This window comes from Pseudorasbora parva, chromosome 17 (assembly GCF_024679245.1).
Source record: "Pseudorasbora parva isolate DD20220531a chromosome 17, ASM2467924v1, whole genome shotgun sequence".
NCBI lineage: Eukaryota > Metazoa > Chordata > Actinopteri > Cypriniformes > Gobionidae > Pseudorasbora > Pseudorasbora parva.
In genome coordinates, this window is record NC_090188.1 from 39,523,631 (window position 1) to 39,542,986 (window position 19,356).

Below are 19,356 nucleotides of genomic sequence, written 5' to 3' on the forward strand. Positions count from 1 at the left end.
ATAGGTGACTATAAACTATCTTGAGTGTTTGTAGAACAAGTCAACATGAAACAACATTAGCAACCGTCACATTACCGTCTTAAAGGATTTTTTATTCATGTTACTCACCCCCATGACATCAAAAGTTGTTCATGCCTTTCTTTCTTCAGTTGAAAGTAAATTATGTGTTTTTTGAGGGGTTTATTTTAGGAAAACATTCCAGGATTTTTCTCCATATAGTGGACTTCAATGGGGACCAATGGGTTAAAGGTCCAAATTGCAGTTTCAGTGCCGCGTCAAAGAGCTCGACACAGATGAGGAATACGGGTCTTATCTAGCGAATCGGTCATTTTTGAAAATATTTCTAAAAAAAATTATTTACATTTTAACCACAAAAGTCTTGCGCTGCGATGTGCCACGCATTACATAACCACACTGGAAAGGTCAGAGGTGGACAGTAACGAAGTACATTTACTTGAGTACTGTACTTAAGTACACTTTTTGAGTATCTGTGCTTTACTTGAGTATTATTTTTTCTGGAAAAAAGTCTTACTCCAATACATTTCTATCAAGGTCCTCGAAGTTGAAAGTCGTTTCTGTAGCAGCTTTGAAAGTCAGTGGATGATTTTTTTCTTCTTTAAAATGTGTTTGGGTTTTTGCAGAAAGCCTTTCAGGAATCACTCTTGTAGGGTCATCATGAAGTTCATTGATTTCACAGCATTTTTTTAACACTGATTTATAGTTTGTAGCAAAATGGCAGAAGACGGATGTCAAAATGTTAATTCTGGCAAGTATTCGAATAAACAAAGTGATTATGTCTTAAGTAAAGGTGAACAGTTGGAGAATATCAGATGTGTATCAGTGTATTGGATCCGTGCATTCGGCCTTAAAGTGACAGCAGCTTTGTAACTTTTATACAAGTATTTAAATGAGTTTAAGTTAGTCGTATGCTAGTATGTCAGATGGAGCATCACTGAATGGCTTAAACCATGATGGCATAATGTGCATTTATACAACAATAATAAAATAATGCGTTGACATAAAAAAAGAAAATTTTCTTTGGATACTTAAGTACTTTTTAAATGAAATACTTCTGTACTTTTACTTAAGTAAAAATCCGTTTTTACAACTTTTACTTGTAACGGAGTAATATTTGACCAGTAGTACTTTTACTTTTACTCAAGTAATAAAGTCTCTCTGGGAAAGGTCATGTGTGATGTAGGTGGAAGAAGTACTGACCCAGTGCCGAAAAACTACATCCCATTTGACCTTTTGTGTAAAGGGAGTTTGACTTCATCTTTGCACATTCCCTGTGTAAACACTGGGTCGGTACCAAGCGGCAAGCTCCCGCAGTCTCTACAAAAGGGAGTCAAATCTGTATCTCCCAATGTTAAATCGCCCAAATTTACAGCAGAAAAAAAAAAGGTTTACTGCCTGGAACCAAAAGTGATTTTGGTCTATATGGCTATTTCTGCCCTTAATGACAACTGTGAGGGGGTGACTTTTTTTATAACTCATCTGTTCAAATAATATTAAGCCGTAAAGTTCTGCATACTTAAGGGCATGGCCACTTGAGTGACCGGTGGATTCGGTGGATTGCCGCTATGGTTGAGCTAGGCGGGCATGGTTTCAGAAACCAGAACCTCAGCTCCACCCATGTCCCGCTTCTTTGCCATTTTTTAGTTATCCGGGAGTGATGCGCTGCCTGTCTTTAGGTTTCAGAAATGCTCTTCAGAAACCTACGGGTGACGTCACGGACACTACGTCCATATTTCCAGTCTATGGTCTGTACTTCCACCTACGTCACACATTACCTTTTTCAATGTGAATATGTAATCACATCACAGCGAGTGTAAGACAAGCTTTTGTGGAGAAAAATCCTGGAATGTTTTCATCAAAAAATGTAATTTCTTTTCAACTGAAGAAAGAAAAACATGGACATCTTGGATGACAGGGGTGAGTAAACTATCAGGAAATTTTTATTCTGAAGTGAACTCATCCTTTAGTTACTGGCAAGATTTTAGAAAGACTGCGTTTCCTATAAGGTAACCTAAAACAATAAGGCCTAATTATGCAAATAAACACACGTTCTGTAGTAATGTGCCATGATTACAGTATAAACTATAAACAGCTGCAAGCAGAATAACTGTTTCTTATTAATACATGTCATTTATCATATTGTTAAAATGGACAAACCCAGAAACTGGGTTGTTTGAATGGGTCCATTCACTGGGTTTGTTCATTTTCAACCCAACTTGGGTTGTTTTTAACCCAGCATTTTTTAGAGTGTATTGGTCTTATCCATGCAATGCTAAAATCACTGTTATCGAAGGACCTCTCATGGGGTATCGCTTTATTTGCTTTGAAAAGGGATAGTTCACTCAAAAAGGACAATCCTGTAATTTATATAATGTCGTTCCAGACTTTCGTTCATCTTCAAAACACAAAATATGATTTTTTAAATGAGATTTTTTTTTTTTTTTGGGTGAACTTAACCATAAACTGTTCTTATTACAATGTAATAATACATTTAATTATTGAGTATTATTTATTAAATGCATGTACTTAGGGTTAGTTACTTGTAGTTATGCATAATTTACTGTTATTACTATAGTAAGTACTTGTGTAACAGGGACAGTATTTTTTTGAATAATGCTCCAAGTTGATTTTATGTTGACTTGAAACCATTCCCAAACATTTCTGAATGCTTAAACTACTCTGACTAATAATTGCTCAATGCACTATGTCACAACACAAAGGACATTATGAATATATCCGCACTAGACACCATTTCTGTTGTCATTTAGTATCAGGGAAGTAGATGTTTTCACTCTCTATTTACAGCTTCACCTGCACTAGTTACGTTCCCTCGCCACTGTGCCTGAATGCCAGTGGAGATTTGCACACAGCCACGGCTCGTATACATGGCTGGCTCTGGGAAGAGGGTTTAAAAACTAGCTTAAATATCCGCTTGTGAGTTTAAGACAGCCTTAAATATTGGGGATTCATAGACACACAGACAGTGAATCAGATAAAACAAAAAAGGGCAGCACAGCAAATCTTTAAAAAGCACTATGCATATATACCTGGTTTCCGAGGTAGAACTGATGTGGGGGAAAAACAATGAAAAGACAAACCATTAGTAAATATCAGTTCAGTCAACAATGAATTCACCTATTACAAAGGTTCTATCCAACTTGGCCTCTAGCCAGTCAAAAGAGATATGTTTTTATGGACACCTTTATTATTCCCTCAGATTACGGGCTGACCGTGACTAAACGTTATGGGATCTGTTTATTAGGAGTGTCGGAGAGAAGTGGACTGGGGGAAAACCTCACACTTGAGAGACTGACAAATGCAATGGCACATAAAAATGTAATGAAGTAATTCTCTTTGGCATCAACAGCATCGGGGCAAAGAAGTTTGTCTAGGGGGGGGGCAGTTTAACAGGGCCTGAGGAACATGGCCAACTTTCCAGACTTCATGTTTCCATCTTGTCCTCAAAACATTCCTTATATCGGCATTGACACAAGGAATTGGCCTTCGTTTGGATACAGCCAGTGTACGACTGAGCTTTCATCCAATTATGTAAATACTACCAGAGAACAACATGTTTTCTAATAAAAGCAGTATTTTTTTCTAGCATTGAGGTAACAATTATTATATGTCATTCAACTTATTTGAATACTGTGATAGTTTTGAGGGTCTTGTTACTTTGAAAATCTAACTTGACTGACACAATAAACAGGTTTCTATATTTGTGTTGGCCTAGGGCTCCACAAGTATAATAAATAAAAGGCTTTTTCTTGACTCATCCCCAAAGTATGAAAGACCTGTCACTTACCCGATATTTGTTGGCGCCAATCTGCTCCACTTGGAAGCGTTTGGGACACTTGCACTTCGCAACTTGGCGAGTCACCTACACACATAAAGCCATAAATCAGGTTTCACGACAGGCCATCTGTAACACTTCCAGTTACTAGGTGGACTTCCCAGAAAGTAAGCTGGTAATGTTTACCTCGTCTTCAATTTTGTCAGCATCTGTTAAGGGTTTGTAAGCGTCTTTGTTGGGATGTAAAGCAGCCACAAACTCATAGTAGTCGATGTAGCCATCACCGTCCCGATCAAAGATGTCTGCCACTGCACTCATCTCCAGACGGCTGGTGGGAAACTCTACAGGACCAGAGAGGTGTTGAGGGCAAAGCCTGAGAGACTTAAAGAAGACACTGCTTGAAATCTTTCCTTACTTGAGGACAGGATGCCATCGATGAATTCCTGCCTTGTGACTTTGCCATCCTGATCTTTATCGATACGCCGGAAGAAATCCATGACGCGTGATTTCTTGTGGTTCATCCAGCGCATGTAGCGTTTCCTCCATACGTCAAAGTCAAAGTTGGCGAACTCTTTCAACTTAGAGCAGAAAATGACATATAACTGTTACCCAGAGAATTTTGAATTCAAATAGTTTAAAGGTTTTGCAAAGGCACATTAGTTTCTTTTTAATCCACCTGCTGAATGAAAATGCAGTTTCACTCTCTGACAGTAAGTGGCACTTACTGAACAGCAGAAATATAGCGCTTACCCTCGTAAACCCTTTATACAACACATATGCGCTGAAACGTGACATGTAATCTTTACATGACTTAATGTAAAGATTAAAGATGTAAGATCGAACCGGTGCCAGTTGATTGCCGAGTGCAACCATTCTACATCATCGACATAGAACGCAAACAAAATGGCCCCGCCCATTGTCCAAATATGTAATGGATTTTTTAAATAATGTAGATCCTACATGGGTTTTCTCAGTAAGACACATAATTTATGTTATCAAGCCAAACAATCTTAACATCAGGAGATCCCTTTAATGTAATACTACTACTAATAATAATAACAACAATACAATAATTGAAAAGAACTTTATTTTGACTGTATTTGTTTTTTCTTCCATGTTTTAATTTTAACAGTAAACTACTGTTGTGCAGCACTTTGTTTGCCAAAATTTTATTTTGTATTTGATTATAAACAAATAAATGTTGTATGCCATTTGTGCTTTTAAAAAACAGAATTTCTGGGAAAAAAATCCTTTAATTGGGCCCTTTTATTATAAATTAATACATTAAGTTATTTTGTATTAAATCAATTAATTAGGCATGTTTTTTATTAAACCATTCAAACGGAATCCTGAAAAAATAGAATGGAAAATAAATTAAATGGAAAGAACGGAATTTGGGAAAAAATAAAACAGATTTCATAGGACCCTAAATTCTCAAAAACAGCTTAAGAGCCGCGAGTACCAAAATGAGTGGCTTAATGCGCTTAAACAGTCAAATGCCCGTCTCTGCAAGTATTCAGTTCAAGAAAATCACACTCTGCTTAGTTTTTTTACTAATTTTTAACAAGTATTTTGCAATGAAGACACCTGTTGTTTCAAATTTGCTCCTTTGTTCTTATTTTATCAATGTCTTTTTACTCAGGTTTTTATTAAACTAAAATGTAGCATTTCAGAAAAGTTGATTTTTGTTTGTATATGCTGTTAATTACTGTTTTTTGGATAGAAAATCGGTATCAGTAGATCACACAGCAAAAAAATCGTAAATCGGATACGAAATTTGCAATCGATGCATCTCTAGTTTTAAGGACCCTGACGACTACATTCAAAATGGCACAGGTCTGAGGTCAGCTGTGCATGTACGACTGACCTCCTCGAGTCTGTCCAGAGCATCGTTGAGCTTCCTCCTCCTGTCCAGAGCCAGCAGCCACACCTGCTGCCACTTACTAACCAGCAGGTTCACTCGGGGGTTCTTGGTCTCGATCTGTGCCTGTGATGCTGCGGCGTACATGGTTTGTGTAGGGGATCTCTTTCCTGATGACCAAAACACAAATGGCTTAAACAAACAAGCATAATCAACAAGTGAGTTCACTTCTGTTTGGTGGACTGTATTACAAAAGCAAAATACTTTTTTTTCTACGACTTAATTGTTAGCATTCATTTGTTGTTTAGTCAAGGGAACACATTTATATATACTCAGAGAATATGTGATTTTGGACACAGCCTAGGTCTTTGTTTTATCAAGCCCTATTCTAACTTTTAAAGAGATAGTTCCCCCTAAAAGGAAAATTATCCCATGATTTAATCACCCTCAAGCATCCTGGGTGTGAGATGGGAGGTGAGATTTTCCAAAAAAGTGCACCCATCCATCATATAACTACTCCATGCGGCTCAAGGGTGTTAATAAAGGCCTTCTGAAGTGAAGCCATGTTTTTATGTATGGCTAGGTACACTTGCGGGCAGATTAAATTTGCTGCCGCTAGGGTGCGTCTAGATTTCTAGGCTAGCATTTCTTTGCTTCTTGATTTTTTTTTATATAACTCCGATGGTGTTCGTCTGAAAGAAGATCATATACACCTAGGATGTCTCAAGGGGGAGTAAATCATGGGGTTCGTTTTTGGGTAAACCAAATTTAAACACAAATCATTATTTTAAAAACTCAACCCTTACCCCAACACTGACAACAACGGTCCAGGGATATCCAGCTAAGGTGCATGCACACGCCATAATAATGACTATCGTAAAGACCATGTGATGCCTGTACTCACTGACTGTTCGTCCTTTGCCCAGAACAGGGATTTGAGACTGAACCGGGGGCTCTGCTGTGGCTTTTCTCTTATGAGTTTTGGTGATTTTGTCCACATCCGGCTGCTTTCTCGTCATCTCTTCCATGAAAGTCTTGTACACAGAAAAGACACAAACAGCTTATTTTTACAATTCCCACTAATAAACCTTTGACTATTTATGCAGTGAAACCGAGCTCTTGATGGTACCTGGTGCTCAGCGATGAGTGATTTAACTTCCTCTAACTCCTGAGGAAGAGGTTGCTTGTCTTTCTCGCCGAGTGTGGTCTCAGCCCACTGGAGCCAGTTCAGGAGGTTCTCCAGCAGTTCTTGAGTGGCCAGCAGGTCGGCCAGAGCACTGGACAGTCTCTGCTGGTGCTGACGAGCCCAGGCTGTTACCTGACATGGACACGGAGATCTGATAAGACTACTCACACTGTGGACAATGTTAGGCCTTGTTTACACCTGGTGTTAAGATGTGTTTTGATCGGATCACAAGTGGAGAAAGCTAAATACAGGTGTAAACTGGGTTTAAAACATTTTGAGGTTGTCAACTTTCGACCACTTCCAGAGGTGGTGGAAAACACATTCAACAGGATTGCTTTTGTAGTGTAAACACTCTTGTGGTCAAACAACCTGGAGTAGCCATAAAAGACCCCCATTCTCCGCTACTGACCTAATGCGGGAACATTATGGGAAGAGCACTAGACAGACAGGATTTAAACATTGACGGCTAGAGACTGAAGTTTGATTTGAAGATGAAAACGTCCCACGCACAATGTTCTCTCAGCATTCCTGATTTCTAACACACACTCACACCGTTCGGCTGGTGTTTTGTCTGTCAGAGCAGCAATGAAAGCTGATGTGCTTTTCTGTCGTCTGTGTGTGTTCAAATGTAAATTTGCATGAGTTTAATTTGTCCATTAGATCAAAAGATCTGAAAAAGTCCACACATTTCCCTGCCCATAGACCCTCAGTTCAAATAAATCAGGATAGAAGTGGTTGAAAAAACACCAGGTGTAAATAGGAGTGTATCTCACTTTTCTACCTGTGATCCAATCCATCAATACCAGGTGTAAACTAGGCCTTAGACAGACTGCTAACAGTTATGGATCACCCAATGTGGGATTTGACCTACAACATTTTGGTTGCCAGCACAAGTATTTGAGGTATCACAAAACTGGAAAGTACTTTTATGGTCTGGAAAGATCTGATTGGTTGGCTTTACACAACTTTGGGAAATAAGACAATGGGTGCATCATAAACTGATTTGAAGTTCAAATCACTCCAGAGCTTTATTTGAGGCACTTTGTTGAGGTTGCAAGTGAACATGCTGTTACATGTTAGTCAGATGGCCTCTTTATGACTTAAAGGGATAGTTCACACACAAATGAAAATTATCCCATGATTTACTCACACTCACACTAAGTCAACCACAATCAGAGTTATATTAATAAAATGTCCTGGCTCTTTCAAGCTTTATAATAGAAGTGAATGTCCATAAAAGTGCATCTATCCATCATAAAAGTGCACCAGATGGTTAATAAAGGCCTTCTAAAGCATTTGTTGGAGAAAAATATCCATATTTAAAACTTTACAAACTGTAATCTCTAACTTTAGCTAACTATCCTCCGTTCGTTCACGAGAGACTAAAGTTCCAGTGTATGATGTAGGACGCTCCGGTGAGAATATGCTAGTTCTCGTGAGAACCAAGTTTTGCTTTAATTGATCCACTGCGCTTCCACGTTTGTCACTGGAACTTAAGCTACGCCTGCGTCTGCTGGAACGCTAGTCTCTCATGAACACGCAGGTCACAGTTAGAGATTACAGTTTGTAAAGTTTTAAAATAATATAATATATTTATATAACTCTGATTGTATTCATCTGAAAGAAGATAGTCATATACATCCAGGATGGCTTGCGGGTAAGACAATCATGGAGTAATTTTCATTTTTGGGTGAACTATCCTTTTAAGCCGGATGCACACTGCACGATTTTGGACACTATTTGGCTATCTTAGACAAATTCTGCAAATCCTAAGACTCCTCTGATCCTAGGTCAAAACGACAGCCGATTAAGGACTATTGCAATCTACATTTACCTCAGATGAGGCACAGTCCTGCAGTGTGGCTTCTTCTACGACGACTGTCAAATCAAAACCAACAACAATCCTGCATGTAATGCAGCTCACAGTCACTGAACATGTGACATATTGATGATGTAAAACTCCAGACGAGTCTTCTTGTATGCGTCTTCTTGTGTGTAAAGTCGTACAGTCGGACATAAATGACAACCGACATGTTCCTTCAGTCCATTTATAAGTGTATGGTTCTTGGCCAGCCTTAATACTTTTCTACTTTAATTCAAATATATATTTATATATACTGTATATGATGTGCTTCTCATCAAATGTATTTGAATGCTTCAGTGAAAACTAGCAGGAATAGACAAACCTCCTCAAAGCGTGCTTTAATGATGGTGTTCCAGTGCTTGATGGTGGTGATGGAGTCTGGGTGGCAGATGGACAGGATGGCCTCTCCCATGCTGGTGGCTTTATTCAGGGACAGTCTTTTCTCCTCCAGCTTCTTCATAAACTCCTGCATGTATCAAAAGTTCATCCATTAGTAAGTGGTCATGGGTACACAAAGAGAAGTCAATCCCCGCCCTATTGCTTCACAATCTGAGGACAAGAACAAATTCTGCAGGATGAGTGTTTGGGGTGAAATGAGATGCATCCGGCTCACCATGACCAGTGAAAGTTGTCCACAGGTGAGCGTAATAACATTGCACTGCTGCACTCATGGTACAGCAGTAAAGTTAATGGATTATTACGCAGGAATGAGAGTGTAGTCCCTACCAATATCGGTCTAGAAAATCACTTTTCATTTTTCTGTCAGTTTTAGTATACGATGTAAGTATACACATCACAACATGTAAATAGGAAAATGCTGCCGTTATTTTGTCACTTACTGAGCAGTAGCTAGCTGGAGCCATTTACCTCCAGTCTCTGTGCTAAGCTAGGCTAGCAGTGTGTGTGTCAGACAGTGTTATGGCACGCACAGAGATGAGAACGGTATATATAGACTAATCTAACTCTAGGGGGATACAGTGAATAAGCTAAAGTCCCAAAATTTCGGCGTGTTCTGTTTAAGCACGGGTTGTTAGTAACTTTTTTTTACATAAAAAGAAACCCCATCATCGCCCAGGATGTTTGCTTCCTCGAACTGTGGACATGAATAATGTCTCTGGGAACTATTTTCAATTGTGAATATGAGATCACACTACAAGGAAATATGGGTTGAACTGTTTCCTGGCAAGCAGTAGTTAATAAAGATTTGAAGCCATGTATGGCTTGTGTTACGCAGTTGGACTGTCAGAATGAGCCGGCTTCACATTATTAGAGCTAATAAAAAAAAGAATGTCAAAGTTGTGGAAAACACAGACACGCATTCTGTCTCGGACAGATTTTGACCCCTCTGGCGCACGCTTGCATTTAAACTCAATGCTGTAATGTAGAACAGACACAACTGCAGTTTTTGTGTATACTGTTGCCAGTAAATACTGATATTCTAATGTCACTGAAGGGTTTCAGAAGGTAATCTTCACACTGATTAGTTTGTCTCATGTGGATTATTTGACCGTGTTGTGGGAAACTTGCCTTGTGCTGTTCGGTGAGAGCGCGGAGGGCTTCTTCATCGTCAGGAAGGGCACCGTGAAACCGAAGGCTCTGCTCCGCCTCGGCAAGCCACTCCAGTAAAATGTGAACGGTGGAGTGAAACTCCTCCGCCTGAGGAACGAAACATGCATTCATAAAGAGCAGATTACAGCTGACAATAACATTTAATAATGTGCTTTTCACTCCTCCCATAGTGTATGATTGCAGAAAAAATATGTTTATTTTGAACATTGATGGAGCAACAAATTTTGCGTGAAAATAAATCACAAAAGTTTTAAAAGTAATTTTGTTTGAAAATTTTATAAATGTATGAGGTGGCACCACACACACGGGGCAAAAGACACAGCATGGATACAAACACTTAAGATACAATAATATGTTTTTAATAATGTCTAAGTTTATACTTGTTCAAATCACTAGCAAAATGTGCACTATTTTCTGTTTATTTTCAAAGATAAAAGATTAATTTTTGTTCAATAAATATACTATTTTAAAAAATACAAAAATACAAAAATGTTTTTTTTATTAAAGATTCTGAAAGCATTTAATGAGATCACATAATAACTGAATATAGATTTACATATAGATGTAGTAACATTAAAATATATTTTATTATATGATAAATATTATAATTTCTTAATATGTTGGTTTCATTATAAATATGGTGATTGTCTCTAAGGTGGACACTCGACACAATATATGATATTTCCCTTCTCAATCTAACCATGTCATGTCAACAAATGTTAAAGTCAGCTGCTGTTTATTATCATATTAATTATTGTCTTTTACCCCAAATATTATACTTTTACATATTCTTCCGTTATTGAAAAACTGTTGCTTTAATTAGCTAGAAGAAAACTGAAAATCATTAACAAGACCTTTCTCTCAAAATATAAGCATTAATTCTCATTTGCTACATTTTTACAATGGTCAAATATTAGATCAGCACAGCATTATGTTTGCTCTGCTGATCGTGATCACATTAAGGATCAGAGACATTTCCACGTGCATCTTAAAAAGCGAGACACCCCTCGCTGCAGCCTGTAGCACGATGAAGTAGCTGGATCAGATCCAATACGTACTGGATGGTGGATCGTTATGGTGACGATCTCTGGGTTAACTTATAATGCGTATGCGCTGGTCTTAAGTGACATGTATGGTCAATATTGTATATAGATGATCTAACCTGTTTTGTTATATTGCTGATAGCTAGTATTAAGTAATTATAGATGAATAAACCATCTTTTCATAAATGTGATGCTTAGATTATCATAGTTTCGCTCTACATGCATGCAAAACAGTTAAAATTGTAATATATTCTAGTCATATTTGCTGTTGAGTGGAAGGAAAAATTATTCAAGTAATTGTCTCTGTAATGTTAATCCTCAAGGTACAATGCAACAGGATCTGTAAAGAATACCAGTAGCCTACACATTCAAGGGAAAATGCAAAACGTGTGTCCTGATGGCGTAGGCATGTTATTAATCATTATTTTTGAGTGAGTAGTTTGAGTATTTATCTATCCAGCAAAACTCTTAACTGTGCATTCAAACTCTAATGCGCATGCGTATATGAGGCCATCGAATTATGAAAGAAACCAACACTACACCACCGTCCAGTACATGTTGGATCTGATCCAGTACGTCATCGTGCTACAGGCTGCAGCGAGGACTTCTTGTAAAAAGCGGATGTTTTGGAAATACTGAGGCAAGTTTTTGTGCCATCTAGTGGTTTAGAGGAGAATAAAATCGAACGAGCTTTTTACCCCGGTGCGCCTTTAGCTCCATTGTTCCCTACTGTTCCTTTAAAGAGGAAAGTTTTCAGTTTGCAGTTTTAAGGAGAAAATAACAATGATGTTGACTGATGAATTTGCACATGGTTTGTCATAAAGCACATTAAAACACCACACATACAGTGGTCATTTACATAGAAGTGACAGTAGGTGAATTTTCATTTCCCTTTAACCTAAATAAAACCCTTTAAACTAAATGATGTTTCCAGGATATGTTTCAGTGACAGTCTTACCTGAACCAGAGCCTGCTCAAGCCGCGTCTGTTTGGACACAGAGAGGCTACACACCGTCTCCCAGCGAGTGCTCAGCTCTTGCATCTGAACTTTGACCCATGATGAGTCATCGTGGGTGTTGTCAATAAGCTCACGGGCCGAGCGCTTCAAAGCCTGAACGCTGCCAGTCCTCTTACCCAACTCTTTCTGGAACACCTGTACAGCACATGGACACACGCTTGATAAAAACATTCAACCAATAATCACCCAGAAACTATTTTTTTTCGGTTTCAAATGAAAGCCTTTCAGATGATAGGCTGAAGTCATTGACTTCAATCAATAAATGTCATTTTGACTCTCTTTAATGAGTCGTGAGAGATCGCTGTAACGGCTCAGTGAACCGATTATCTCTTCCTCTTTGCTACTAGTTATAGCACCAGATTAACATGAATGAAGGAGGTTAAGTTAACAGATTTTTTAACATTGTTGATGGATAAATATAATTAATAAAATAAAATGTACTTAAAGAAATAGAGGAGTCACGTGATGTGCTCGCGGTAGTTAGACATAGCCGGGAGAGCTCTCTAGAAATTGCCTAATTCCATTGAAATAAACACTGAAACATATCCCAAAATAGAGGACAATCTTCACCTAGTACTTGTGAACAGCGTGGAACCATGGAGCGTCGACCAAAACCTAAGAAAGATGAACATAAAACTGCCGAAACTACCGAGAGAAAGTCTCCACAAAATGGCGCCGAGGCGACCGTCTCAGAGGGGGAAAGCTCAGCGGGAGTGCTCGCCGCCGCGCTGAAAGAGTTTCGCGAGATCATTGGGAGTGTTAAGCAAGAGCTAATCTCTCAAATGTCAGACCTTCGCAATTCTATTCAGGGATCAATTGATAACCTGACAGTTTCTGTCTCATCTATGCAAGGCCGGATCACTACGGCTGAACAAAGGATCAGCGATGTGGAAGATACAGTTTCGGGAAGCGAGCAGTCTCTCAGTCTCCTCAAAAAAGAAAACGAAGTTCTCAGAAATAAGATGGAATACATGGAAAACTACAACCGGCGAAATAACATCCGCCTGATTGGTTTGCGTGAAGGAGTTGAAGGCCGAGACACAGTCGAATTCTTTAAGACATGGTTTCCGAGTGTTTTGGGAGAAGAGAACTTCGGCGCCCCACTTGTCATCGAGCGTGCCCACCGCGTTCCAGCAGCGCGTATCCCGGGGAAGGGCCCACGGCCCATCCTAATTCGACTTCTGAAATTCCAGGACCGAGAAAATATCCTACGGATCGCCCGTGATAAAGCTCCAATTACTGTTGATGGGAAGAGAGTCAGCTTTTTCCCAGATTTCTCATCGGAGGTGATGAACCGCAGAAGAGCAATGGTTCCAGCACTCAAGGCATTAAAGGAGAAGAATGTCAACTGTCATCTAGTATATCCCGCTCGTATTCGAATTTTTACAGATGATGGTGGAACACGGTTCTGTCACACGCCAGATGAAGCATTCAAGTTTCTGTCGGATCGCGACTGACGTGGCGGAGTCTGCAGCGTTCCGGGACGCAGATACGGCCTCATAACGTTACTTGTCTCGGCGATTAGTCTTTAGATCTGGACGGGTGAGTGATTTTGCAGACCGATACTTTGGGAACTTCACCTGATTACCCTTGGTCACCCGTGCTTTTTATTTGGATATTTGGTATTTTCGTTTATCCTCCCCATTTCCTTTGAGGAATTCCGGTGGGTGACTAATTCATCTTTTTCTTACTTTGCTTCTGTCTATTTGTCAGAGACTTAATGGACCAAAAAGACAGACACAGTTTTTCTTTTGTAATGTGTTCAATACGTTTGGGGCATTTTTATTTTTTATAAACGACTGCTGCTTATATCAGTGTGTTTTATGTGTAAGGAGAGCTCGTGGGTTAGCCCTGCATCTTTGCTTGGAAAGGATCGAAGCGCGAGCTGAGCGTTTCTCAACGGATTCGTTTTCCTACGCTGCTGTATAGTTCTGGTTCAGCATCAGCAGCTATAGGTTTTATGTGTTTATATGTGTTTTTTTTTATTTTGTATTTTTGCTTTTCTGAGAGATACAGGTCATCATTTAGAATCTTTGGTAATATTGGATCGATACGGTTAGGGTTCATTCTTCATGTGGGCATTTTATATGGTGATTTTGATATCATAAATTATACATGATAAAGCCCTTGAAATTTGTGACATTTAATACAAAGGGCCTACATAGTCCAGTTAAAAGAAAAAGAGTATATACTTACCTTAAAAAGCTGGGGGCAGAAATTGTTTTCCTGCAGGAAACGCATTTAACGGACTCTGAGCATAAAAAATTAAAAAGGGAGTGGGTAGGTCAGGTATTTGCATCCTCATTTAACTCCAAGTCGAGGGGAACGGCCATACTGATAAATAAAAATATCCCTTTTACCGTTACAAAATCTGTACTCGATCCGTCAGGACGTTACGTAATGATACAAGGGCATATGTACTCTGAACAGTGGACGATGTTAAATATATATGCCCCAAATATTGATGATCACTTGTTCATACAAAATGTTTTCCTTCAAATTGCTCAATCAACAGGCTCTCTCTTGGTGGGTGGAGACTTTAACTTTTGCCTTGACAATATACTTGATAGATCTTCGACTAAACCAATGCCTCTTTCTAAAGCTGCAAAGTCTACCACTGCTTTTATGAAAGATTTAAATTTAACTGATGTTTGGAGGCAGGAACATCCACAGGATAGAGATTACTCTTTTTATTCACATCCTCATGATACCCACACTCGTATCGATTATTTTTTGTTATCCACCCAGCTTTTATATCGTGTGCTGGATGTTGAATATCTCCCTCGTTTATTGAGTGACCATTCCCCCCTTGTTATGTCATTGTTCATCCCAGAGAAAACAGGACGGTCTTATAGATGGAGACTAAATCCCATTCTTCTAAAACAATCTGAATTTCGTAAATTTATAAGAGAACAAATTGATATTTTTACTTCTACGAATAAACCTTCTTGTTCCAACAGCTTTATTTTATGGGACACTTTAAAGGCTTATCTTAGGGGTCAATGTATTGCATACACTAAGGGGTTAATAAAAACCAAAAATTCCAAACTGAATGAGCTAGAAACTGAAATCTCAGCACTTGAAAAAATATACCATAAGGATCAGAATAAGGATGTTTATAGGGAATTACTTAATAAAAAATTGGAGTATAATAAATTGAACACCTACCAGGCAGAGAGGGCTATTATTAGTTCTAATCAGCGTTATTATGAGCTTGGTGAGAAAGCGCACAAAGTTTTGGCCTGGCAACTAAAACGAGATGAACAGAAACGAACGATAAATGCTATAGATATAGGTAACGCGGAAACATATAATCCTGTAGAGATTAATGGTGCATTTAAGCAATACTACACAGAATTATATACCTCTCAGGCGAGTACAGATTATTCACAAATGGATTCTTTCCTTTCTTCAGTCCACTTACCATGTCTCTCAGAGGAAGACAGGCTTAGTTTGGATCAACCTTTCTCTGCTTCTGAGCTGATTGAAGCCATTCTTCTACTGCCCAATAATAAATCTCCCGGTGAAGATGGCTTCTCAGCCGAATTTTATAAAGAATTTAAAGATTTGCTGGTGCCATATTTGATGGAAGTGCTTGACCAGTCTAGGACGGACAATTGTTTCCCAGACTCTTTTTCCAATGCAATAATTTCGGTAATCTACAAGAAAGGTAAAGATCCGCTGAAATGTGCCTCCTATAGGCCAATTTCACTCCTTAATGTAGATTATAAATTAGTTACTAAAATGATAGCCAAGAGATTAGAAATGCGTCTTCCTCTGTTGATTAACCCAGATCAGACGGGCTTTGTAATTGAGAGACTATCAGCAAACAATCTGAGGAGATTTTTCAATGTCATTCACACTGCTAAAGAAAAACACATACCAGGAGTAGCTGTTTCTCTTGATGCCGAAAAGGCTTTTGACCGTGTCGAGTGGTCATATCTTTTTGAAGTGCTGAAAAAATTTGGATTTGGAGCGGCATATATTGACCTAATTCGATCACTTTATAAATCCCCTAAAGCAAAAATTGTTACTAATGGAATTACTTCTGATACATTCTCTCTTTATAGAGGATGTAGACAAGGATGCCCCTTAAGCCCAGCCCTTTTTGCGCTGGCTATTGAACCTTTGGCTGAGGCCATTAGATGTAACCCTGACATAAAGGGCTTTGAAATTGGCTCTGAAATACATAAAATATCACTGTTTGCAGATGACATTCTTTTATTCCTTACCAGCCCTATAGACTCTTTGTCCAATTTACAGATGATATTACAATCATATAGCACATTCTCTGGATATAAAGTAAATATTGACAAAAGTGTAATTTTGCCATTATCAGAGTTTGATTATACTGCACTAGACGGGTTTTCTTTTAAGTGTTCACCTACTGGTATTAAATATTTGGGTATACAAGTAGATGGTCATTTAAAGAATCTCTACAAACTTAATGTGGCTAGTCTTTTAGAGAAGGTGGGTAGAGATTTAACCAATTGGATGGATCTACCACTCACATTACTTGGTAGAATAAATGCAATTAAAATGAATATTTTGCCCAAATTTCTATACATGTTTCAATCTCTTCCAATATTAATCCCCAACTCCTTTTTCACTTCGCTTAATGGGTCGATAAGATCATTTATTTGGCATCGTAAAACCCCCAGAGTCAGCCTCGATAAACTGATTAGGGATTATAATCAAGGAGGACTGAGACTTCCCAATTTTAAAATGTATTATTGGGCAGCCCAATCCAGGTATTTGGCTCAGATGTTTGCTGGTAACCCCCTTCCCTCTTGGCTTAATATGGAGAAATCTGAGATAAAAGAAGAGAATCCTGCCAATATCTTATACACATGGGATGATAAACTGATCAAAACAAGAACTAATAACCCCATGATTATCCATTCAGTTCACACTTGGTACAAATTGCAGTCGCTGATGGGACAGGGCAATTTTCTCTCTCCTAAAACACCTTTATGGGGAAACAGATTGCTACCGATGTGTCAAAGCAAAAACTTTAAGATATGGGCAGATAAGGGAATTACACATTTGGAGCATTGTTTTGAGGATAATGTTTTAATGTCGTTTGAACAGTTTAAAAATAAGTATCATTTGAGTAACAAAGAATTCTTTAGTTATTTGCAGCTACGAGATTGTTTGAGAGTTAAAGCCAAATCGTATCCTAAGATACCTGATTTGACAGGTCTTGAGCAACTCTGCTATTCTGATAAACCACTATATAAAACAATTTCTAGAGTATATGAAGCTCTGATCTCAAATCAGCCTCTAGAGGATCCAGACAAATCCAGAAGTAGATGGGAGCTGGATTTGGGAGTAAGAATTGATGGGGACCTGTGGGGTCATTTGTGTAAAGATGGGGTCACCTCAACCTTGAATTCTAGGTATAGATTAATTCAGTTTAATTTTTTACACCAGCTCTACTACACTCCATCTAGATTACATAAATTTAACAACAGGATTTCACCTCTCTGCTTCAGATGTGGTGCAGAAGAAGGAACATTTTTGCATTCTACCTGGTTGTGCCCCAAAGTGAAGGTTTTTTGGGTGCAAGTATGTAATAGTATATCACAGATTCATGGAATTGATTTCCCAACGGATCCAGAGGTGTGTTTATTGGGTAATTTTGCCAACTCTAATCTTCGAAACAGTCAAGCTATTAAGCTTACTCAAATGTTGCTAATAATAGCTAAAAAATGCATTGCTTTGAAATGGAAAGCAGACACTGATGTGCCAATTGGATTGTGGTTGTCGGAGGTCTGCAGCTGTGTACCTTTAGAGAAGATCACATATTCAATGAGGGGCAGGGGTGAATTATTTTATAAGATCTGGAAACCCTTTTTGAATTATATAAATATAGTACCACATGGCTTGATTGGATAAAGTTGATTTAACCACTGTATCTCTTTTTTTATTTTATATTTTTTAAATTTTTTGTATGTTGTTCTTTTTATTTGTTTTGTATTCGTTGTGGTTGTTATATGTGGAAAAAAAGTAAAATAAAATTTTCAAAAAAAAGAAAAAAAAAGAAATAGAGATTTAGACTATTGTCTGTGAATATTAAAACGCAAAAGACTATTTAAATATGAATCCTGGATGATCCAGTGTGAATGAATGGTGCAGACTTGTGGTTTTATTTACCACACACACACACACACACACACCCACACCCACACCCACACACACACACACACATTTGTTTTGTGACATATGGGGACATTTCATAGGCGTAATGGTTTTTATACTGTACAAACTGTATTTTCTATCCTCTTACACTGCCCCTGTTCCTAAACCTACCCATCACACACACACACACACACACACACACACACACACACACACACACACACACACACACACACACACACACACACACACACACACACACACACACACACACACACACACACACACACACACACACTGCCCTTGCCCCTAAACCTACCCATAACAGGAAACATTCATTTTTACAAAGCGTTTTTACTTTGCGAAAAAACTCATCCTGTATGATTTATAAGCATTTTGAAAAGTGAGGACATCGCCTTGTAATACCCATGTCATACCTATATCATTATACACATTTGTGTCCTCATATGTCACAAAAACATGCCCCACACACACACAGTGATCTGACCCGTGCCCGAGTGCGTTTGAAAGTCTGGTTTGTTTGACTAGTGTGATCGCTCCGTACTGTGCCCGGGCGCTGTTCATTTAACCGTCTTTGGCCTCGCTTTAAATAGTGTGTATTAACAATATAAATATGGGAAGGAAGGAGGCGGGAACCGGCGAACATTCAAAGACTTTTAATCAAATAACAATAAAAAAACTAAAGTAACGTGGGCAGCCCCTCACGGACGACTGCCTGCACACACACACACAACAAAACGTAAACAAGTCCAGGCCTGGTCCTCTCTCGTCTTCGCTCCTCCTTTTGAGACGAGACCGGTGTGGTGCGTAGCTGGCGCTCATTATCACTCGCCACTGGCCCG

At 38.7% G+C, this 19,356-nt stretch overlaps 1 protein-coding gene across 10 annotated transcripts in view; it reads right to left on the reverse strand.

The window, feature by feature from the left end:
* Positions 1-19,356, reverse strand: part of dst (dystonin) — a 251,988-nt gene that overhangs the window by 12,865 nt on the left and 219,767 nt on the right. For all 10 annotated transcript variants that reach the window (XM_067422412.1, XM_067422411.1, XM_067422413.1 and 7 more), the window contains 10 exons: positions 12,293-12,487; positions 10,250-10,378; positions 9,045-9,188; positions 6,802-6,990; positions 6,577-6,706; positions 5,679-5,842; positions 4,227-4,389; positions 3,998-4,152; positions 3,824-3,898; positions 3,066-3,083 (listed from right to left, as the gene is read on the reverse strand). In XM_067422412.1, coding sequence (XP_067278513.1) covers positions 3,066-3,083; positions 3,824-3,898; positions 3,998-4,152; positions 4,227-4,389; positions 5,679-5,842; positions 6,577-6,706; positions 6,802-6,990; positions 9,045-9,188; positions 10,250-10,378; positions 12,293-12,487 — 1,362 coding nt within the window. The remainder of the gene's footprint in view (positions 1-3,065; positions 3,084-3,823; positions 3,899-3,997; positions 4,153-4,226; positions 4,390-5,678; positions 5,843-6,576; positions 6,707-6,801; positions 6,991-9,044; positions 9,189-10,249; positions 10,379-12,292; positions 12,488-19,356) is intronic.